Source organism: Typopeltis vanoorti, chromosome 1, assembly GCF_054136105.1.
Source record: "Typopeltis vanoorti isolate ZY-2024b chromosome 1, IOZ_Tvanoo_1.0, whole genome shotgun sequence".
Taxonomy (NCBI): Eukaryota; Metazoa; Arthropoda; class Arachnida; order Uropygi; family Thelyphonidae; genus Typopeltis; species Typopeltis vanoorti.
Window position 1 is genome coordinate 44,610,796 of NC_143549.1, and position 24,981 is coordinate 44,635,776.

General features: G+C 35.6%; 1 protein-coding gene across 1 annotated transcript in view; it reads left to right on the forward strand.

The window, feature by feature from the left end:
• The window catches only part of EDTP (Egg-derived tyrosine phosphatase), a 451,026-nt gene that overhangs the window by 395,670 nt on the left and 30,375 nt on the right, over positions 1–24,981 (forward strand). Inside the window, exon 20 of the mRNA XM_090399919.1 lies at positions 11,310–11,342. Within this exon, the coding sequence (XP_090256045.1) occupies positions 11,310–11,342 (33 nt within the window). The remainder of the gene's footprint in view (positions 1–11,309; positions 11,343–24,981) is intronic.

Sequence of the window (24,981 nt, forward strand, 5' to 3'; positions counted from 1 at the left end):
GTGCAGGCCGAAAACTTGTCAAAACATGCTTGTTTTGCTACGTGTGGACTTAAACATGCATGTTTGTCCGTGTTTACTTTTACTTGAATTGTCGAAGAAAGCAGTCAATTGTCTGTCATTGCAATTAAAAATTCCATTTAAATTCAAGCAAATAAATTGTGAAAAAATTAAAAATGGCTTCAAAACCGAAGAGAAGACGTGAAGCTCAGTATTAGTGAAAAATCAAAGATTATCAATATGATTGAAGTAGAAAAAAAGTAATTGCAACCGTTGCTAAGATCTATGATAAAAACAAATCTTCGGTATGTGAAGTGTTGAAGAACAAAGAAAAAATTTGGGCCAGTCTTTCCATTGCACCCAAATCTGCAAAAGTTATGGGTACAGTGCGTGATAAGCTGTTACTCAAGGTAGAGAAAGCTTTGAATTTGTGGGTGGAGGATATGACAAGAAAAAGAATTCCTGTTGATGGTAACACGTTACGACAAAAAGCATTGATCCTATATGAAGATGTGGCTGCAAGGTGAAACAGAAGAGGAAGAAAAGTCATTGACAGCAAGCAAGGGCTGGTTGCATAAATTCAAGACTAGGTTTAATCTAAAAAACATAAAAATTACATGAGAAAGCTGCTGCATTGTTCCCAGCAGAATTTAAAAAAATTATTGCAGAGAAAGGTTATCTTTCTAAGCAGCTTTTAATTGTGATGAAACTGGTCTCGTTTGGAAGAAAATGCCCCAATGGACCTACATCCATAAAACTGTGAAGCAAGCACCAGGCTTTAAAGCATTTAAGGACAGATTGATACTGGTACTTTGTGGAAACACAGCTGGTCATATAATTAAACCTGGCCTTGTTTACTGAGCACAGAATCCACGTGCCCTTAAAAACAGAAGTTGTCTGCCTGTTTTTTGATAATCAAATCTGAAAGCTTGGGTCACTGCCGTGTTATTTACGGAATGTTCCATCGATATTTTATTCCGGAGGTGAAAAAATACTTGGAGAGGGAAGGATTACTATTTAAAGTTTTATTGATAATAGACAATGCTCCAGGACACCCTGAGTCACCAGTCACCGAAGATGAAATGTTCGAGTGGTTTTCTTTTCGCCTAATATGACCTCATTGCTTCAGCCACTCGATCAAGGTGTCATTAGATGCATCAAAGCCTCATATGCTCGGCAAGTTTTCGATATGATTTGTGCAATAGTTGAGGATTCTGCTGATATTGAAGTCATGGAATGGTGGACATCATTCACAATTGCGGATGCAGTTGTATTCATCAAGGGAGCAATGGACGAATTGAAACCAGAAATGGTAACTACATGCTGGAAGAATTTGTGGAGTGATGCTATTCATAATTCCCAAGATGTCCCTGACAATAACTCACAGATAACAACAATAATTAACACAGCAAGGAAAATAGGTGGAGAACGATATGACAGAAGAAGAATTGAATGATTACATAGATGACATCGTGAGGTGCTCACTGACGAGGAATTGAAAGATTTCCAAATCTTCTACAGAAGAAGATGACGATGAGGATGAAACTGAACAAGACCCACCAGTGTGGACACTCGGAAAATTTGCCACAATATTTCGAACGGCTCAAACATTAAAGAAACAGATAATGGATTATGATTCAACGATGGAGTGCAGTATAAAAATTACTCGCGCAATAACAAAAGTTTTGCAGAACCTGTTTACTGAATTGAAGAGAGAAAAATAGCAGCTTCCAATAACAATGTTTTTTAAAAAAGCCGACAAAGCTTCTACAATTGATGATCCTTAGCCATCCACATCGTTTGCTCAGTAGGCAAGCAAGCAGCTGACTGCCAAAGATTCGGAAGATGAATAAATATGTAGCTGAACACGAGGTGTTCTGATCTCAGTTGATTCCTCCTAATAAGAATAAAAATGTTAAGATTTTATTAACAATTACATTTTCATTAGCATATTTTCTCATTTCGTTCCACATAATTATTATGTGGGTTAAATTTTATTTGTCTAAAGATGAAGTTTTATTGAATGAGGCAATTTTTTTGGTTTGCTACTTCACTCGCACTACTCAGGAGTACTTTCTACCTCATTTGGGCACACATTCCATTGCTCCTCATAGATTCTAAAGACGTAAAAATTGTTTCATGATCATTTTAAATATGTAATATTATTATCGAGCAGCAATGGAATGTGTGCCCAAATGCGATTGATAGCATTCCTGAATAGTATGGGTGAAGTGATAGTCTAGAAATTACCTCATTTAATAAAAAAAAAAAAATTCTTTTTATTATTTACTTAGTCATACAATTTAGTGTGTACATTATATGTTAACTACATAGCATATTCACTAAAGAACCCTGCAGTCCTAGTGCGTGAGACTAAGTCAATTTACTAATAATTTCCTGCTTCAGTTTTGCTCTATATGTGCAAAAATCTGGGTCTCACTAGTGGTTCACTACTCCTTGATTTCAGGTATCCACAGAAGGCGATGGAACCAAACCCCACAGATGTGGGGGGGCCCTACTGTATATCAGGGGCATTTATTCAGAGTGTGCTGTGCATACCCACAGAATAGTAATATCACAGATATTATGTTTTTGTATTTATTTCTGTTAAAGATTCCTTTAATTGTTTCCTGACTTCGTGTGATTCCTAAAATTAAACAATATACTAATGCTTCATGGAGAGGACACTTTTTTGATGCTTAAACATTGCACCACATTTGCATTAATAACCCAGGTGTGCAGTCACAAATACAGACACCTTTCAGACCTTTGAACAGGCATACAGATGGCACATGGGTCAAATTCTTAGCAGTTCAGTGGTTTTAAACCAACCAGAAGTCAAGGCAGGGGATAGTGCTGAGAAGACAGGCACCCAGAAATCAGTGGCTGTGATTGGCTATTGTGTCAACCAATCCATTTGAATGTTGTCATGAGTTGCTGTTTTTGTTTTCTGGGTTTCATTTTTTTGTTTGCATGAACTGACATGTTTATGACATCAATATAGACAAGTTTTTGATGTATAATCTGTATATATAAAGCAAAGTCTGTTATAGATGTTCACATTTAACTTGATAACGAATTGACTGATTTTGATGTCTTCACCAATTGATAGAGGATGTTCCAAAGATGGTTTATGCACATTTTCATTAATGTATATCTCCAGATAATGGAGCACTGATTAATTTTCTTTTAACTCATTCCATGGCCCATACTGCAGTTTATGGCCACAATTTTGTGGACAGATGTTAAGTTCTTTCATTATTATCTGTGGCCAGATATTTAAAAAATTTTTAGATATTGTTAAATTCTGTTGTTAGATATCGTGATATCAAGTTCTTTTGTTATTATCATTATGTTTTATTAGTCATTTTTAGTAGCTTTTATAAGTATTAGTAATTTTTTTTTTTTTCCAATATGCCATGATGAAGAGCAAGTTTTATAAGTTGCTAGATTCCCACAGCAAGGCATATGAGAGACTAACTAGACTGTGAAATTTTTGGAGTTGGAATAATAAGGAACAGTTTACTTTCTTTTATAATTGTAATATAAGATATTCCACTGATCCAACAGTTGCGATTGGTACTATGACTGTAGTATGTCAGCAATGTAAAGTACTTAAATACAGACATGAATCTCCCATAATGTTGTTTGAATAGAAAGGTGAAACTAAATGAAATCACAGCTCCTCCCAATCCATCATTGTCACTCATTGCAATCCACAGTCTTGTCAATTTATCGAACCTTTTGAGCTTACATTTGTGCATTTCAAATGACATAATTTGGTGCAAAGCAAATAGTTGAAAGGGGATTCATGCCTACTTTCAAGACACAAGGTCAAGTGTACTATTTGATTGGAAGTTTGTTGCCAGTCGAACCAAATGATCATAAATTTTTGCAAATTTATTTCATTTCAAACCTATACGAGCAAGCAGCTTTCTGTTGTAGACAGATCACAGGGTTGAACTCAGAAATTGTATTTGATTTACAAGGAATGTTATACTAGCATAACATGTGCAAACTTTTAAGTCTGCTGTAGAGAATGCTAACAACATGCAAGAACTGAGACTGGCCATACATGCAAACTGAGTACTGACAGGATATCATGCAGGCAGATTCAATGTGCCCATAGCTAATGAAGCAGCAATTGTTATTACATTACTGAGCAAGAATTAATGCTCTAGTTAATGTTTATAGTGTACATCCCAATAATGCTGAATGATTTTATTTATGAATGCTCTTGATGTGTATGAAAGGACCAAAATCATTCAGTGACCTAAGAACATCTGACATACCGGGATGCATGTAAGGCTTTGAATTTGTTTGATGATTCTCACTGGTCGGATTGTCTCAGCAATGCAATAATTTCAAATTCATAATCATCTTTGTTTCCTTTTGCTCACTGTAATGTTGGCTCACTGCAACATAACTGATTCTTTATCACTACGTCAACTTACAAAAAAATCATTTTTCAGAAGATATCTTACACCAAGAATGTTCTATTCATTCTCAGCTTAGTTTAACGAAGCAATATATAATAAGGCATTATTATTAATAATTTCGGTCTTCCAATACTGAATAATCTTTTGCATCTAGATACAGATTTAATCTGGGAAACCTCATACAATTTCAGTGAACTTCAGAATTTATTAAGTCGACAGGAACAGTCACTAACTTCATATCAGGCTTGAAGTTTTTCATAATTATTATTATTATGTGACACCTCCAGGGAGTCCAAAGACTCATCAAGGGAGGGCACCTACTCTAGAGCTCTGTCTCCACCCAATCCACCAATGCCATCCACTGCCCACCACCACTGGTATTTTTCAGACAATCGCAAACATCCATGCCCACAGTGGGATTCAAACCTGCAGCATTTTGGCTGGAGAGCGGATACATTAACCACTCAGCCAACCAGGCCAGCAATGTTTTAACATGCTGTAAAAAATCAATCAGAGAAACTGTTTTTCTTGGTTTCTCCAGGTGGTACTGGGAAAACATTTTTACTAAATTTGTTATTAGCTAAGTTGAGAAGCCAAGGTAAAATTGCTCTCGCTGTGGTATCCTCAGGTATAGCAGTTACTGTATTGCAAGGTAGTCAGACTGCTCATTCTACTTTCAAAGTACCACTTACAAATGTGACTAATGATATACCTATGTGCAATATATCAAAACAAAGTAATTTATAGAAATTATTGCAAAAGGTTTCTTTGATTGTTTGGGATAGATGTACAACCATAAAACATTTGTTGAAGTGGTTGACAGAACAATGAGGGATATCTTATCAGATGATCAAGAATGGGTGGAATAACTGCTTTGTCGGTGATTTTTGGCAAGTGCTGCCTGTCATATCCTGTGGAAACAGGGCAGATGAAGTGAATGCCTGCCTTAAGAAATTGTCTCTATGTCATGATATAGAGAAGTTTTCTCTCGAAAGCAATATGTGTGTTCACCTATATGGACTCTAATGCAATTCATTCTCCTCAAAAATGTTAAAAATTGGCAATGGTGAAGTACAGCAAAGAAATGGAAAAATTACATTAACACACCTAAATATTGGTTGATAACATAACAGATAAGTCACCTTCTTGATTCAGGGAAAGAGCTATCTTTGCACCTCAAAATGACACCGTATCAATAATGAATAAGTTCTTAATAGGGTTAATGATCTAATTTGTTTACAAATCAGTAGATACTTCTGTGGATGTAGATGTTGTAGTTAATTTTCCCATGGAATTTTTAAATTTGTTTAATCCACCTTGATTTGCCTAGTTATGAAATTAAATTGAAAATAAGTGTTTCTATTATGTTGCTCCAAAATCTGCACCTCAAAAAAAATCTCTGCAATGGATCTAGGCATAAAGTAAAATCATTGAAACCGAATATGATAGAAGCTGTGATATTTACAGGTTCTGGTATTGGAGAAATTTTCTTCAATTCCTCAGATATCCCCTCATTCCTTCAGACTATCCATTTACATTTAAATGGTTACAATTCAAATGCTTTGCAATGATAATTAATAAAGCCCCAGGATAGACCATTAGATATGCAGGTTTAGATTTAAGAGGTGAATGTTTTGGACACAGGCAGTTATATGTAGCATGTTATCAGTAATTATTGTTGTTGAGGATGATGAAACTTCTGTTGTTTACAAAGAAGCATTATAATGCTCACAGTTCTGCACCATGACGAAAGCACTAGCACCAGATACTGTAAATACCCTGAAGTGAAACACTGGCAATATAAGTTCACCTCGGTGAAGCAGGAAGGCTCAGCTAGTTTTCTATAAATCATAACTTTTTTGTCTGTATTTATAATGGGGAAACAGTGTTGACAATATACTGAATGTCTCATTTTCTGCCAGGGCTTCTGCGGATTGTATGATTGTGGTTGAAGGAAGAAAGCTCATTCTCCTCTTCCAAATTTACTATTATATTTACACCTTTGAGTAATTCACATATAGCATTCTCCTTCATTATTATCCTCTAATATATTTTAAAACAAACATATTGTCCCTCCCCCTTCTGTGCAGATTTGGTTACAATTAATTGATAAAGTATTCAAAGTTATCCTACAATTAATTGCATTGGATCAATCAATTCAGTTAATTCACAATACAGGACAATAATAAGAAAATATTTATTTTAAATCATTTTTACTGAGTTTTTATTCAGCATCTTCAGAGCACAAAACAGTTACAGTACACAACTGGCAAGTAATTATAATAAGAATAATAATTATTAGACATTGATGTCCTCTGTTGTTGGATAAAGAGGTTAACAAGTACTAATTTGATCTTAAAATGACTGTCTCTCATATTTTTGTAAATTGATACAGCTGTACTAGTCAAGGGTTGGGAAAATGTTTTAAAGCTGTTTCATATTCCAAAAACAGTCCCTCTGGCTTGTAATGACTTCTGTGAAGTACTTTGGTTCTAATCCTATGTGAAGGGGGTATCCAAGGCATATTTGCTATCCTGCACATTGTACCATAACAATGGTGTTGAATGTATTTCTTATGTTTGTTGACATCTACCTCAGAGAACATAAGAAATACGTTCAACGTCAACATTATAGCAATTTGGGAGTAGCAGATCCATGTCTTGAACACCCTTTCATATAGTATGGGAAAACTTCAAAGTAAACAGAAGTCATTACAAGTCAGTGAATTTTTTGAATCTGCAGCTACTTTTAAAACATTCCCCAAACCTCAATAAGTATAGTGTTGTCAATTTACCAAAAACCTGGGAGAGTTAATTTAAGATAAACTTAATACTTGTAAACTTTATCCAACAGTAGATGTCATCATTGTGGGCTTTGATTCTTTGTGTTGGCTGTTAGTTTTAAACTATTTTGTGCCCTAAAGATGATATTTAAAAAAAAAAATGCATCAAGGATAAATCCTTGATGCATTTTTGTGCCCAGGAATATGGTCTGAATGATAAGTAACCATCTCTGATGAATCTTGGTTCTTTCGATCATTCATCTCTTCTGCTTCTTACATGGTTGTTCAATTCAACTGACATTCATTATTATCCCATTTACCCCTAAGCCTGTCCACTGTGAATCCATAGAACCTAAATGTTCTCTTTTTCATGCTCTCCAACTGTCTCTTGGAATAGAATAACTTTTATGACGGTGTTCTTTCCCCAACAGTAACGTCTAGCTCTTCAAGTAATACACCAAGGGAATTCCTTTCCATGTATCCTTACTATGCTACGAGGTGATATCAAAAAGTTTCAAGACTAGCTCTGTTTACGAGAAATTACTTTATTTATCTACGTTTACACACTATCACCTTCAAAATAGTTCCGTTGCATGTTAATACAGCGCTCCCAGCATTCTTGCCACTTCTGGAATGTGTCCTGGAGGTCTTCTTTTCGAAGCATGTCAAGCACCTTCTGAAATTCGTGCTGGATCTCTGCAATGGTGTCAAAATGGTGACCTTTGAGCTGGATCTTCATCTTCGGGAAAAGAGGGCAAAGTCTGCAGGAGCCAAATCTGGTGAGTAGGGTGGGTGTGGAAATGAGATCATGTTGTTTCTGGTGAGAAACTCACGTGTGAGGAGAGCTCTGCGACAGGGTGCATTGTCATCATGGAGCATCGTTTTTCACGCGCCACAGATCTGGTCGCTTTCGCCGAATGTCCTCCCTCAGGTGCCTTAAAACCTGGCAGTAGAACTCGCTATTGACGGTCTGGCCTCTGCGGACGAATTCTCGATGCACAATGCTGCAGATGTCAAAAAAGATGATGAGTATGCACTTGGTCGAGCTGCAGACCTGCCTCACCTTTTTCGGTCATGGAGATGATGAGCTCTTCCACTGTGAAGACTGTTGCTTCGTCTCAGGGTTGTACCCATACACCCGAGTTTCGTCACCGGTAATGATCCTTGACATGAAGGATGGGTCATCCACGGCATGCTGATGGAGTTCTTGGCAGACTTTGACGCGGTGTTCCTTCTGCTCCTGGATCAGCAGCCTGGGGACGAACTTGGCAGCAACATGGCGCATGTTAAAATCACACGTGAGAATTGCCTGGACTATTCCGTATGATACACTGACAATGGCAGCAATGTTGTGGAGTGTTCTCCGACGATCCTCATGCACAAGTTGCTGAATAGTTTTGACATATTTTGGGGTTGAGCTCGTTGAAGGTTTTCCTGATCTGTCATCGTCTTCCATTGATGTTTTTCTGCTCTTGAAGCATGCATGCCACTCAAAACACTTCGAACGACTTATTGGAGCATCGCCGTAATCTTGCCGAATCATGTCAAATGTTTCTGTGGCAGATTTGCCTAGTTTCGTGCAGAATTTCACGTTTGCTCTTTGTTCTAACTTGCTGTCCATGATGAAATCGCAGATGTGGTAGCACAGGTGGTCAGAATAGCATCAGTTGCACAGCTCCCAATGTACACAGGACAATGTCTTTTGGCACACTGACTTATGAAGGTAGGTGCTCTCTGTGACTGTGCTTGCAGCCTTGTGCTGCCCTCTGTTGGCATGTTACAAACCTAGTCTCGAAACTTTTTGATAACACCTTGTATAACTTCTGCAACTTCTTGTGTAGATTTATGTATTTATTTTTTTATTTTTTATTATTTTTTTTATCGACAACTTGTGGATTACAGGATTTTTTTCTCAGTTCTTTGACTTCTTTATCTTTGGTATGTAATTTCTTAACTTTGTTTATTATGGAATTCTAAAATTCTCTGAATCTTCCTCTATTCTTTGACATCCTTTAACATTAAAAGAAATTGATTTCAAGCAGTAAACGTTAAAACTTGTATCTAATTTTCCTGCTGAAAAATCACTGTGAGTATTTCAGATGTTTGCAAAATGCCTGGCATGGTCTGAAATAAGCGTACATATTGTTGGATCCTACTTCTTAATTTATACCTTGGATCCGACATGTTAGTCACTACGATGTTCTTAAACAAAATTATAAGTTGCTAGTTGATTTCTAATTCAATATAGAGAAAATTTATATTTATAGACTGCGCCACTCTATATCTGAATTAGTTCAAGAATTGAAGAAAAACCAACTCACAACTATCCTCTTTTATATGATGTTATTATATATACTGGCCGAGTATATTTAACTTACTTAATTTTCCCACTTTGGTTCGAATATTTTATGAATGGTGCAGTAAAAGAGATTCAGGCAAAATAAAACTTTTCATTAACAAAACAAACATTTAATTTTAAAATCATAAATTTTACACTTAACTTCAAATCAGTAATTAAGATATCACAATCACTTCAGCTTCTCCGATAAGTACAATCAAACTCAAACTCGGAAAAGATAAATCTGTTATCTCTATATCACAGTCTTTTCATAGTTCCTTAAGTTCCAAATACAATAAAAATTGCAGTAATACCTCTTCATAAACAGACACTTTTGATTTTACGCTTCTTTTAATTCTGCACGATAGTTACTGTTAACATCAGGGAATTCTAAGATGAAACTCGCACACTTCTCTGAAAAGAAATATTAAAGTTGGAATAATCTTACTGTTAATCTTCTTCCTTCATCAACATACACACAAACACTTTTTATAACTGTAAACACTTTTAACAATAAACAGCACTCATTAAAATAAATCTTCTAGCATTAACTGAATTAATTTATGGGCACAATACATATAATCAGATGTTCTTGTATGAAGCACTACTGATTACTCTTGAATTAGGGCAATACACAATAATTCTTTAACTTGGGGTTTTATATGTACAGATGTTCATTCCTCCGGCATTCAAATAATTCTTTAGGCACTATAATTCTAAACACCTCTATCATTAAACACAACCCTGTTGCCTCTATTTATTCTATAGTTACTTCTTACTATGCTTCACGTTTCAGTGTGTCCTTGAAAGGTCGGCCCTGAAAATAAATCTCAACTAAAATATCGCTAGTCATTCAGTAGTCACTCAGCTATCTTCTGTTGCTTTATTTGTTATTCAGAAACTTATTAGCTAACTGCTTCTCAACTTGTAGACTTTATTTAGTTGCTTGAGTGACTTGCCGACTCGCTATTATCGCACTGTGATTGCCGAATGCCCGACTCCAACCTAATGCCAATCTCTCTCTAATAAATCTCTAATGCTCTAATCTCCTAATTATTTATTCCAGCGTTCGTCGCTTATATATCTGTTTTCCCCCCTAAATTGCTCACGTCATTTCTTTCTAAAACTCTTTTCAATAAACCTCACGTGGTGTTCCAAAACGTGCTCGCTCACTGACGCACATACGTTTCCATGACAACAAAACAAAATATAATAAAATTGAGCTATTGCATAACGTTAAACTTCTACAAACAGGAATAAATAGACAATATTTACATTTCAATAAATGCGCAGTTAAAATATTGAATATAAATTCTTATAATATTAACATAGTAATGAATAAAATAGCTTAATAATATTTAATACAGTCTTATCACTATTAATACATATATCTTTGATTAAATAATTAGATATTAGACAAAATTAAAGTAGTTATATGAATATTAAATTGTAAAATAAATTGTTTACATTAAATATTATTTACAAGTTTAGCCTTTGTGATGGAAGATCATGTTGGATTCTGAAGCAAATAATAATTACTCTAATCTCTACATAATCAGAATCCAACAATATTACAAAACATATCTTTAGTTGATGTATTACAAAGGATACTAATATCAAATTTAATTTTTGTTTTAAATGAAATATTCTTGTTGAATAATTGTTTTCTTATACTATCATAACCCTCTCCCTCTGCTGTTATATATATATATAAAAAAATTGCTTTAATCTTGTACTTATGCTTTTTATTTAGCAATCTGTCTGGCAGAAGCTTACTTGATTCAGTGTAAGTTAAAATACAAATTTATTTGCTTGGAAGTTATATGCATAAATTTTGCTATATGAAATTTTTGATGTCTTTAAATATATCTGTACTTATGTCAAATAATCTTCATGATGAAATGTTTTGGGATAAAATATTAGTTATTAGCTATGTATGTTTTTTAGTTTACACATATAGCAAGTTTACAGTTTATAGCAAGTTTGGGCTAGATAACTGGGTTGACTCTCACATATCCTCTAAAGAACTCAGCAGAACTAAATGAATTTTCTGAACTAGTCATTTCTCACTTTTTCAGGATCACTCATTACAAATTTATATAGAGAATTTATGCACATTGTTTTGCTATATGATAGTGATAATCATCAATTTCCTGATATGTACCCTCAAGGAATATTAAAGCTTCCATGATGGCACTACACAATTAAGTTTGAAATCTTATTAATCTATCACCAATTTTCCTCAAAATTAGTCTTACTTGTCAGCACTTCAATATCCAACAAAATTTTGGTTATTGAAGTGCTGACAAGTAATAGACTAAGTTGGAGAAAAATTGTTGATTATCCAGCTTCAGTATCCAACGTTTTGTTCTTCTAAGCACTTCTGACTGAATCAATCCACATAGACCTTGGCCTTCCTCTGAGTCTTTTCTTGCCATCTTGGTATCAAACACCTGTTTTGCTAACCTTTCCTCTCATTCTATTTAAGTGACCATACTACCTTAGATTATCCATGCCCACACATTCTTGAATTGAAACAATGTCAAGATCTTACTTAATGTCTTCATTTTTAACATGATTCTGCTAATGATGCCATCTGTTCAGACCCATAATTTTTCTAAGACTCATATCTGTGATCTTTAATCTTTGATCAAGTGCTTTTCAGATACATAACTTAAAACTGGTTTGAAAACTGTCTTTTATATTGCTAGTTTGGTGGTTTGGCTTCTCTCTCTCTTTCTTATTCCATATGAATTTATTCAGTTGGCTACCTACCATGCCAGCTTTGCTTATTCTGTTGTCTATTTCCAGATTTAACCTGGCATCTCTTCACTAAAAACTGTGCCTAAATAGCTGAAATATTTTACTTCTGTAGGATCTTCATTCAGAATACAGCTGAAGCTTTCTATGCTCCTACCTATTTTCATAGTTTTGGTCTTTTTATTGCTGATTTTTATGCAATTTTTTTACAGCTGTTATTCAATTTAGAGAATTCTGGAAACTTGCACTAGATGTGTTTAGGAGTATATCACCTGCATAAAGCAAAGAACTAAATTTGATATCTCCAATTCTAATATCAGGTTTAATGCTACTTTCTTTCATATTGTTTTCCATATAAATGATGAATAAGAGTGGGAATAATGTACATCCTTATCTTTCACCTGATTTTACACACCATTTTCCTGTATTTCCTTTAATTATAACCACTTACAACTTAAATATAGACTATGTATTGCTCTGTATAACTATAGTGTTTTGAAAAGCTTTTCCCCTGGGCATCTTGTATGTCTTTTCTAGATCTACAAATTTAAGTACAGATCCTTGTCATAATCCCATGATTTCTCAATTATTTGTTGTAAAGTGAAAATCTGATCTTGACCACCTCTCTTTGGCCCAAATCCAGCTTGTTTCTCTTTCACAATTTTTTCAGCCTCTTCAAGTATACTTGCATAAAACTTACCTGGAGCACTTTGTGAGAATTAGAGTAATTTCGCTTTAGCTTTATCATTTTATAGCTGGGAATTGAGAGCTATACTCCAGTCATCTGGAATCTGCCTTCTGATTAGCCCTCTGAATTATGCTGTGTAGCCACTACAAAACGTTTATACCTCCATAATCAAGTATTTCTGGTCAAACACTACTCCAGCTGCATTTCCACATTTTAAGTTTTTGAAAGCATCTTTTCTAATTCAAGTATTGATATGTACTCCTGTTTGCATTTCTCCCAAATTTTCTGCTATGGTTCTGTCACTTTTTGTCAGAACCATATTTAAGTCTTTCAAAGTAATTACTCCAAACATCTAGAATATCCTTATCCTCAATTTTCATGTCACCTTTATCTTTAATTCTTTATACAGTACTATTTTCTCCATTTCTTAGCTTTTTCAATGGCTCCAAAAAATTTTATCACTTTCCTGATATTTACCTTCTATATTTTTCCCATGGTTTTTGTTTAGTTACTTTCACACATAGCTTATCCCCTTTACATACATGTGAAAAATTCATATTAGCCATGCTATCCAGATGCTAAAAGGTAAGTCAAAGGAAGTCTTGGTTGGTTGGTACAAATGATTTGAGAGGTGAAAAGTATTCTATGAGGGAGGATGTAAAGGAGCTGTTAGAGGCAAAATTGAAGAGCAAGAAGGTGAAATTCTCCTTCTATCATGGCAGTGATAGAGGAGAACTGAGAAGGGTGTTGGTAGCAAATAAATCAATATGTAGATAGTGCAGAAGGAATGTTATAGGATTTGTTGATCTGTAGTCTGTGTTTGACTGAAAGGATTTGTACAATGCTGATGGACTGCATCTAAATGGCTTTGATGTTAGGTGTCTCGAGAGAGCTTCAGCATTCACCGAGAATGCTGAAGTGCAAATTCATGAAACTAAGCGGTTAGGGTGGAAAGAAGTGAGTTTGTATTTTTGGAAGTTTTTTCACTTGGTTATACTATAAATTAAAGATACCAAGAAATTATATACTTGGTTTAATCCTTTATCCAAATGTAAGCAAACAGAGTTTGCGCCTGAAGTATTTTCAGGACTGGGGAAACTCCTATAAGGAAGCTAAGACTTCATCACTTGCCTTAGTATTCCATAATGCAAAGCACATCTCCTTGCAGACATGTATAATGCTATGCATTATGGGAAGTGTCACTACCCAGACTGGTTTCGATCCTTATTGAGGTATTGTCAGTGGGAGCCAGACCCAGAGGTGATACTAAGATTGAAGTAATGCAGAAGTCATATTTTCGTATATGAGTTGCCAAAAGGTGTCACACCTTATTATTAAATTACTCTGGATTAAAGAAAGTTGTTGGAAGTTTTTTCACTTGGGGGTTATACTATAAATTAAAGATACCAAGAAATAAACCAAGTATATAATTTCTTGATATTAGGCAGGAAGGTGGCTGTTCATTTGAAGAATCTGGTGTGAGATTAAGGTTAGTAAGACAAAATATACAGTTGGTCGTTGCTATAGGCCAGGAAGTTCCACAGATGATCTGGAAGACATGCCTCACTAAATTAGTACATTGAGTACTGGTCAAGTGATTGGTATGAGGGATTTCAATGGAGATATAGACTGGAAGGAAGAAAGATCACATGGCAGGAAGGAAATAGAATTTATACACCTAAGAGAGGCAGCATGTGATAGAGGGGGACTAGGGTGGGAGAGTTGGATCTGGTCATAGGATCAGAAGAGCTATCCATAACCAATGTGACAACATTGTCTCCAATTGGTGAAAGCGACCATGTGATCTTGATTTGGGAGATCATGAGGAATAATCTATCAAGAAAGGGTATATGTGGAACTACAAGGCAGGTGATTATGACATGCTTAGGAAGAAGCTTAAATCTGTACTGTGGCATAAAACACTGCAGGGTAAGGATGCATGGGATATAGTTATGGGTCATTTAGAGGAAGCAATACTAAATTGTATACCTAGGTTAGGGGGATAGCAGGTAGGAGTTAAGATGGATGAGTAATATCATTAAGCATGAGCTGCAGAAGAAGAAAATGCTTTGGAGGGTATATAAAGAGAAAGGTGACCAGCAAACTCATGAACAATACAAAGCTCAGGCAAGAAAGATGATTTGTTTTGCTTTCCTTGCTATGCTATTCATCTTTCTTGCCTGAGCTTTTAGAAGAAGCTAGCCAAGCAGGCCAAAGGAAATCCCAAAGAGTTCTTTTATTACATGGCAAGTAAGAGGAAGAATGACTATGTTGCTACATTGGTTATGGATAGCTCTTCTGATCCTATGATCAGGTCTAATACTCTCCCACCCTAGTCCCCCTCCATCACATGCTGCCTTAAGTAATTATCTCTTAACAGGTGTATAAATTCTGTTTCCTTCCTACCATGTGATCTTTCTTCCTTCCAGTCTATATCTCCATAGGTAAGTCCCCCATAATAGTCACTCGACATGTACTAATTTGTACCAATTTGGCGATGCATGTCTTTCAGATCATCTGTGGAACTCTCGGTCTATAGCAACAAACAACTGCATATTTTGTCTTGCTGGCCTTAATCTCAAACCAGATTGCTTCATATGAACCACCCTGTCTCCTGTTCTTTTTGGTTGCAATTCATCTATTGTTACATAGTAAGTAATAGGAAAAATCACTATGGATCACTTTAGTAATTTACTTTACTTTTTAAGTTTTAAAAGAGGTAAACCGTGAGTAGACATATCGGTACACAATAAATAACGGAAAAAACTCACGTAGAAAGATTATTTATTAGTATAATTTTCGCCTGTGTGTCACAGGCATCCTCAGTACATTAAGCTCAAAATTAAACACTAACTGACAATTCCAAAAAGCGCCACCTAAGTAGCTGGTGTAAGATAACTAAAAATGTCAATAACTTTCCTAATAAAAATAAAAAAAATAAAAATAAAATTAATACAATAAAAAGTTAGGAAAGATTAGCTGATTTGTAAAGTACTATCTCCCATAAAGGGGACAGACGTAAGCCGTCGGATCTGTTTAAGTTAAGAGAATGAAGTAGAGTTTCACATGTTTCTTTATAAAGACGTTCCATGAGAAACTGACTTTTGTGAAGAACTCTTGTCTTTCTCCAATGAACTCTGTGTCTAGTGAAGATGGCATGTTCAGAAAGTCCAGACTTTTCAGGTTTAAAGTATTCAATAGGGGTGCTTAAGGGTCAAAGCTGTATAACTGAGAGGAGACCTCCACATAGCCTTTAAAGGAATGCGGAGAACCGACCAGGGCTTCTGACCTAATGTCCAATCCTCACCAATTTTCCTCAAAATTAGTCTTACTTGTCAGCACTTCGATATCCATGGTGCACCCTGTTGGGTATCTACTTTGATACTGAACAAACGAGGATGGGCTGGCAATTTGGGATTTAGCCGACCAAATTGTATTCTTATTGGTTAAACCAAAATAAAAAATGATGGTAAAACATGACAAATTTTCATGCCGGCTGGGGCGTTGCCCGGTTAAACAAGGCCCCCGTTGTTTTCGCCAGGGAACCAGGGCGAACAACGAAAAGTCAGCTACTGGAACAAATCTGAAAACAAACCCAAACTCAACATCACCAGAGTTAAAGATCGGTACTATCAACGTAAGAAGCCTGAATGGCAAAGAAATGGAGCTAGCTGAGGAATTAGATAAGTACCAGATCGACATAATAGGGGTGACTGAAACAAAAAAGACCAAAACTGGTGAGATCTTTCTGAGCGATAAATACAAAATGTTATATTCAGGCAATGACAATCAAGGAAAAGAAGGAGTAGCCATAGTATTCAACACAAAATACGAGGCTAATCTTCTTGAATGGCAGTCAGTCTCAAGTAGAGTAATGTGGGCAAATATGAGAATGGGGAACTGGACAATGAGACTTATTTGTGCCTATGGTCCCACAGAAGGTTCTACTAAGGTAGAAATGGAGGAATTTTTTGACGCTTTAGAAAAAGCAACTGACACAATGAAAAAGGAAAAGTTGGTCCTTGTTGGGGATCTAAATAGCAGAGTAGGAAATGATTGTGAGACATACAAAAATATTTTGGGAAAATTTGGAGAAAAGAGCAAAGCTAATAATAATGGCAAATATCTGTTGGATTTCTGCTCAGGACATGGACTGGTTATTACTAACACCATGTTCCAACATAAAACTGTGCACAAATTCACATGGAGAGAAGAGGCTAGGAATAAGAAAAGTCTCATTGACTATGTTATTGTTGATAGTGATGTTTTCTCCATGGTGCAGGACACCAGAGTGTACAGAGGATTTGAAATTGGAAGTGATCACTATTTAGTCTTGAGCAGAATAAAATTGAATTTCATATTGAAAAGAATAACATGTAAGAAAGTTTTAAAGCGAATAAAAGTTGAGCAGCTCTCAGATATGAACTGTAGACTAAAATACAGAAAGATTATTGAAAAGAAAATGAAAGAGTTTGAGAACAGGAATCAAACCTTGGAGATTCAATGGCAAACTCTGAAGAAAACATTGATTGATTCTGCCAGAGAGGCATGTGGTGAGGTTGTGTGCAAGGATAAAAAAATCAGAACTCCCTGGTGGACAACAGGAAGTTAAAGAGGCAGTGAAGAAAAAGAAGAAAGCATATCAAAAGTTCCTGGCAAATAAGTCAGCTTTTACTCTTACAGAATACAGAGACAAATGTAAGAAAGCTAAACAGTGTGTAAAACTAGCTAAACAAAAGTCATGGGAGGACTTTGGCAAGAATATAGAAAATAAATATCAAGAAGGTGGCAAAATATTCTGGAGGTTGTTGAAGAAGCTTAGGAATTGAGGAAAGAGTGCTGTAAAAGGAGTTAGAGATGATAAAGGTGACATGAAAACAGGAGAAAAAGATATCCTTGAAGTATGGAGTAATTACTTTGAAAAACTGCTAAATGAAACAAGCAGTGATGACAGCACAGTGATAATAAACACTGACCAGGCATGCAGTCAGGAATACATATCCATACTTGAAGTAGAAAAAGCCATCAAAGGCTTGAAATGTGGAAAGGCAGCAGGAGTAGATGATATTCGACCAGAAATGCTGAAATATGGTGGTATAAAAGTCTTACAGTGGCTGCACTGCGTAGTTCAGAAAGCCTGGACAGAGGGACGAATTCCCGATGATTGGAGTAGAGCTCTCATAGTACCCATATATAAAAAGGGAAATAAAACTGAATGTGAGAATTACAGAGGTATTTCCCTACTGAGTGTTCCTAGCAAGATCTATGCAAGTATACTTGAGAAACGGTTGAGAAGAATTGTGGAAGAAAAGCTTGGTGAAGAACAAGCTGGATTCAGGCCAAATAGAGGCTGTCAGGATCAGATCTTCACTTTACGACAAATAGTCGAGAAAGCATGGGAACATAACAAAGATCTGTATTTAAGTTTTGTCGATTTGGAAAAGGCATATGACAAGGTGCCAAGAGAGAAGCTATTCAATATGCTGCAGTTATATGGTGTCAATGGGGCATTATATCAAGCAATACTTAGTCTTTATTTGAGTTGCAAGTCAGCAGTTACAATTAAAGGAAGTACAGGAAGATGGTTTAATGTTAATCTGGTGTGAGACAAGGATGTACATTATCCCCTCTGTTATTCATTATCTATATGGATCACATTATGAAGGAAAGTGGTATTAAACCTGATATCAAAATTGGAGATGTTAATGTCAGCTCTTTGCTTTATGCGGATGATGTTATACTTCTAAATAAATCCGCTACAAGTCTGCAAGATTCTCTGACTAAATTGAATAGCTGTTGTAATAGATATGGTATGAAGGTCAGCAATAAAAAGACAAAGACAATGAAAATAGTCAGAATCATTGAAAATGTCAACTGTGTTGTGAATGGAGAACCTGTGGAACAAGTAAAACATTTCAGCTACTTAGGCACGATTTTTAGTGAAGATGGTAAATTAAATATAGAAATAGACAACAGAATCAGCAAAGCTGGTATGGTGGGAAGTCAATTGAATAAATTCATATGGAATAAGAGAGAAATTAGTCGGAACACTAAATTAGCTGTATACAAGACAGTGTTCAAACCAGTTTTAACTTATGGATCTGAGAGCTGGGTCAGAAGTAAAACACTTGACCAAAGACTAGAGACCACAGATATAAGAGTCCTGAGAAAGATTAGAGGCGTGAACAGATGGCATCAATGGCAATATCATATTAAAAATGAGGATATTAGGAAAGAACTTGACATTGTCAGCATCCAGGAATGCATTAGCAGAGCTAATCTCAGGTGGTATGGTCACTTAAATAGAACGGGAGAGGAAAGATTAGCAAAACAAGTGTTCTCTGCCAGGTTGGCAGGAAAACGACCCAGAGGAAGACCAAGATATAGGTGGATTGATACGGTACAAAGTGCCTTAGACGTTAGAAATATAAGATCTGATAATGTTGGAGTCTTGACAAGTAACAGACTGATTTGGAGGAAAATTGTAGATTGGAAGTTAGTAATGATGTAATTTTTTTCATGTAGTACTATCATTATCCTGTACACCCCTTGAGGGTACATGGCAGGAATTTGATGACGATGATGAAGTATTCAATATAAGATTGGTGTTCTTCTAGCCGAATAGAGGCAGATCTTCCCGTTTGTCCGAAATAAGATAATCCACAAGAGCATGGAATCTGGTAGACACCTGGATGATTAAGATGTGGAAGCTTGTCCTTAGGAGAAGTGAGAAAGGTGGAGATTTTTCTAAATGGTCGAAATGCAACAAAAATATTCAGTGGTTTTAAAACTTTTGCTATACGTTCACTGATGCCTTGTACATAAGGGATAGTAATGCGCGTTATTTCCTCTGTGTTTGAAGAGGAAGACATATTAAAACTACTCAAAGTTCTTTCAATGAAGCAATTCTTATAACCATTAGATGGAAAGGAAGAAGTTATGTATTGTAGTTCTTTCTGTAAAAGATCGTCTGTAGAACAAAAGGAGTGGGCCCAATGAACCAGTGTTTTAATATTTCCTGCCTTTTGACTGGGATGGTGATGAGATTCCGCATGGATATAATGGCCTGTATGAGTCTTCTTTCTATAAACTGAGAAATGTAGGTTACCATCTGGTTGGCGAAGAATTAGAAGATCTAAAAAGGCTAACTGCTTATTTGATTCTATTTCTATTATGGTAACCTACATTTCTCAGTTTATAGAAAGAAGACTCATACAGGCCATTATATCCATGCGGAATCTCATCACCATCCCAGTCAAAAGGCAGGAACTTAATAACACTGGTTCATCGCGCCTACTCCTTTTGTTCTACAGATGATCTTTTACAGAAAGAACTACAATACATAACTTCTTACTTTCTATCTAATGGTTATAAGAATTACTTCATTGAAAGAACTTTGAGTAGTTTTAATATGTCTTCCTCTTCAAACACAGAGGAAATAACGCACATTACTATTCCTTATGTACAAGGCATCAGTGAACGTATAGCAAAAGTTTTAAAACCACTGAATATTTTTGTTGCCTTTCGACCATTTGGAAAAATCTCCACCTTTCTCACTTCTTCTAAGGACAATCTTCCACATCTTAATCATCCAGGTGTCTACCAGATTCCACGCTCTTGTGGATTATCTTATTTCGGGCAAACGGGAAGATCTGCCTCTATTCGGCTAGAAGAACACCAGTCTTATATTGAATACTTTAAACCTGAAAAGTCTGGACTTTCTGAACATGCCATCTTCACTAGACACAGAGTTCATTGGAGAAAGACAAGAGTTCTTCACAAAAGTCAGTTTCTCATGGAACGCCTTTATAAAGAAACATGTGAAACTCTACTTCATTCTCCTAACTTAAACAGATCCGACGGCTTACGTCTGTCCCCTTTATGGGAGATAGTACTTTACAAATCAGCTAATCTTTCCTAACTTTTTATTGTATTATTTTTTTATTTTTTTTATTTTATTTTTTATTTATTTATTTTTTATTTTTAGTCAAGTTATTGACCTTTTTAGTTATCTTACACCAGCTACTTAGGTGGCGCTTTTTGGAATTGTCAGTTAGTGTTTAATTTTGAGCTTAATGTACTGAGGATGCCTGTGACACACAGGCAAAAATTATACTAATAAATAATCTTTCTACGTGAGTTTTTTTCATTATTTATTACTTACTTTTTATAATATAGTAATAGCTGAGTTGGATAAAGGAAATGGCGACATGATGATTTTGCAAAGGCATTTGACAGAATACCACATGGAGCTCTGTTACACAAATTAGAACAAATGGAGATGGATATGACACTAGTTAAGTGAATAAGATTGTAGCTGCTAGTCAGATATCAGAAAGTGGTATATGGAGGGGCAGAATCAAGGCAAAAACAGGTGGCTAGTGGTGTGTCAGCAAGGTTCCGTGCTAGGACCATTGCTGTTTAATTTGTACATAAATGATATAGGAAATAACCTGATAGGAAATATTCAGTTGTTTGCAAAATTAGGTAGAGTAATAGTTTATCAGGGTAATGTGGAGAGCTTGTAGGATGATTTAAATAGGCTGCCAGTATGGACAAAAGATAATGAGTTATCAGTTTGTCAAGAAATATCTATTTATCCCAAAATGCATAAATGTCAATTTATGCATTTTGGGATAAATAGATTGCAAGCTGTGTATCACATTGATTCATTGTTCTCTGTGAAATAGTTGACACTAGAGATTTGGGGAGGGGATGGTAGACAGGGAGTTAAAGCTTAGAGGACATAATGCTAAGGCTGCTGAAGTAGCCCATAAAATTGCTTGGGTATTGAAAAACACATTAACAAGTAGAGATAAGGAAGTTGTTATTCCTGTTTATAAGGCCTTGATACACCCATGTTTGGATTACTGTGTTCAAGTCTGGTCCCCCTGGGTTTCTTGATGATGAGGATGTGGTGGAGAGGATTCAGAGGCAAGCAACCAAGATTGGTGAGTGGAATGTTCCCTATGAAGATAAATTAAGGATATGTGCATTGTAGAAGTTGGTTGATAGGAGAAAAAGAAGGGATATGATAAAACATTTAAGTTGCTTATAGGGTTTATAGGATTGATGCAAGGGGAATGTTTTAGCACTTGGCTAGAGTGACCAGAACATGGGGTCATCCCTGGGAGTTAAATACAAGTGTGGTTAATAGGGGGTGTTGGACTAGATTTTTTTTTGCTTGGAGAGTTGTTAATGAGTGAAATGAGTTGCCAATGTCAGTTATGAGTGCTTTGTCTGTTAATGGGTTCAAGAAGAGGTATGGTAGATTGTGTGGGTAGATTGGGTCTCCTGCGATGAGTCTTCGGGCCCATGAAAATTCCCGTATTATAATAATAATTTTTCTCTGTATACTTTTAGGGCATCTGCCGACTTATCTGCTAGAAACTTTTGGTATGCTTTCTTCTTTTACAGGACTGCTTATTTAGCTACTTGTGTCTACCATGGTGTTCTTATCTTTCTATTGTTGCAAACAACTTCAGTACATGCCTCCCTAGCTGAATCAGTAATTTCTTTCAGAGTTTGCCACTGAGACTCCATGGTTTTGTTTTTGTTATCAAACTGTTTCATTCTGTGTTCTATGTTTGTATAGCTGAGTGTAGAGGTTTACTTGTTTCCAAGTAAACTAGACTTAAAACTAAGTGATGGTCACTTTCACATTCCAATCTTCTACACTCTTGTATCCTGAACCACCATGAAGATATCACCATCAACAACATAATCATGAGCTTTTTCTTATTTTTGGTGTCCTCTCTCTCTCTCTCTCTCTCTCTCTCTCTTTACATGAACTTGTGTGCACATTTATGTTGGAAAATGGTGTTAGTCCATATCCTGAGCAGAAATCTAGCAGATACTTACCATTATTATTGTCCTTGGCCTTGTCCTTTTTCCCCAAATTTTCCCCAACATTTCTATATGCCTGATGGGATTCACTTATTACTCAGCTGTTCAGATCTCCAACAAGTACCACTTTTCCTTTCCTTTGTGAGCTGTCTGCTCTAGTGACTCATAAAAAAAAATTTCCACTTCTTCCTTAGGAGAACCTTCTGTGGGACCATAGGCACAAATAAGTGCTTGATAGTGATAATGATGTACAAAATATGAGTGTGTATGCAGGAGATTTGAAATATGATATGACTGCCATCTAGCATTCAGCAGCATACAAATGAGGATCTTATCAAAAAAAAAAAAAAAAAAAAAAACTTCTCTGTAGTGCTTGAAGTCAGTTGAACATCTCTAAGATGTTAGACATTATTAGAGAAAAGTGAAGGAATTGAGAATAAATAAACCTGACTAAAGTTTTGAATGCTTAGTTCAGAAACCTCAGTTTTCTGAACTAAGTACCACATTAACTTTGTAGATGGCAGTCATATCCTATTTCAAATCTCCTGTATACTCATATTTTATCCATGGCTTGCAATCTCATATTTTATAGGCATGCTCGAGTCATGGTGGTACTCTTCATTCATAGTTTGGCACTTTGAATGGTAATTGATCATTATTTGCTTGGAATCTAAGAAGACTGATACCATGACTTTGCTTGCCACTGGTGTGGGTGGGTGGACACAATTTTTAGTGAATATAGTAAATTAAATATGGAGATAAACAATTGTTTTTAACATATAAACTTAAAACAGGAAGGAGAATTGAATGATGCCTTAATTTGTTTCATACTTGAAATAAATCAGAACCCCCCCCTCTTTGGACATCTTAATAGCCATATGCAAGCAGAACAAACTTTTTTTTTTTAATAAATTGCACTAGTGAAAATAAATTTGTCATCCATTAGCATCATAGGGTTGGATCATCCAACCCTATGATGAGTTGAGGGTTGGATAAACCAGGATGCTGCTCGTCACATCAACCATGGAACCATTTTAATGCCACTTAAGGCCTTCAATAAATAAAGGATGATGATGATTTCATAATGGTTGATGAGATTCTAGTTCACAGCCTATTTAGATAGCATAAATGATATCCAACCAGGCCAGCAGTATGCCAAAAGAAAACGAGCATAAAAAATGCCTACATGGCACGTGCATACTGCCACCAGCACAGAAATATGAAATCATCAACACCACGAGGAACAGAACATATGGTATATCAAATGATGAGAACAGCAACAAAAAAAAAAGTAGGCTTGAATACTCAAAGTAAATCCTAATTAAAAATGGTTAATCTTGCATTATTTATAAGAACAGTAATACAAAAAAAAAAAAACAGTAACATCTTGCAAGTATATACAGATATCCAGTAATCTAAATTGTAGTTACTACTTTAAAAAAAATACAGTTGCTTAAGTCCCTTGAATTAGCACATGAAATTCAAATAGGCAAATACATTGGAAATATAGAGCACATAAAAATCTAGCTTAGCCATCCAAGAAGTTTATTTGTTCTCAATTCCTTCACTTTTTTCTAATAATTCTTTCTTTTAAGGTTACACGGTGATCAACATTCATATTTCTGAATTTAGGGACACAAAACATACGTGTTGAAATGTTTTTTCTTCTGGCCATGTGTTAACGGATTTAATTAATTCAGTTGTTGTTGTTTTTTGATACGTTTCGTGGGTTGTAATTTACCATTTGGTAGTTGTTGTTGTCCGATACCAAATGGTTCATTTTCTATATGTAGGTAGTCCGGTCTAAAATGACAGTGGCATTCCCTTTATCTGCTTTTGTGATAATAATGTCCTGGTTATTTTTTAAGGATTTAAGGGCTTGTTTTTCCTTTTTGTTTATGTAGCTGCTTAGATTTTTGTTTGAATTTAGAATACAGGATGTTTCCATGTGTATTTTGTCAGCTAAATTGGTGAGGAGGGATCTTAAACCTCTCTTGATATAATAAATGATATCATGGAAACATCCTGTATTCTAAATTCAAACAAAAAAATAACCAGGACATTATCACAGAAGCAGATAAAGGGGATGCCACTGTCATTTTAGACCGGACTACCTGCATATAGAAAATGA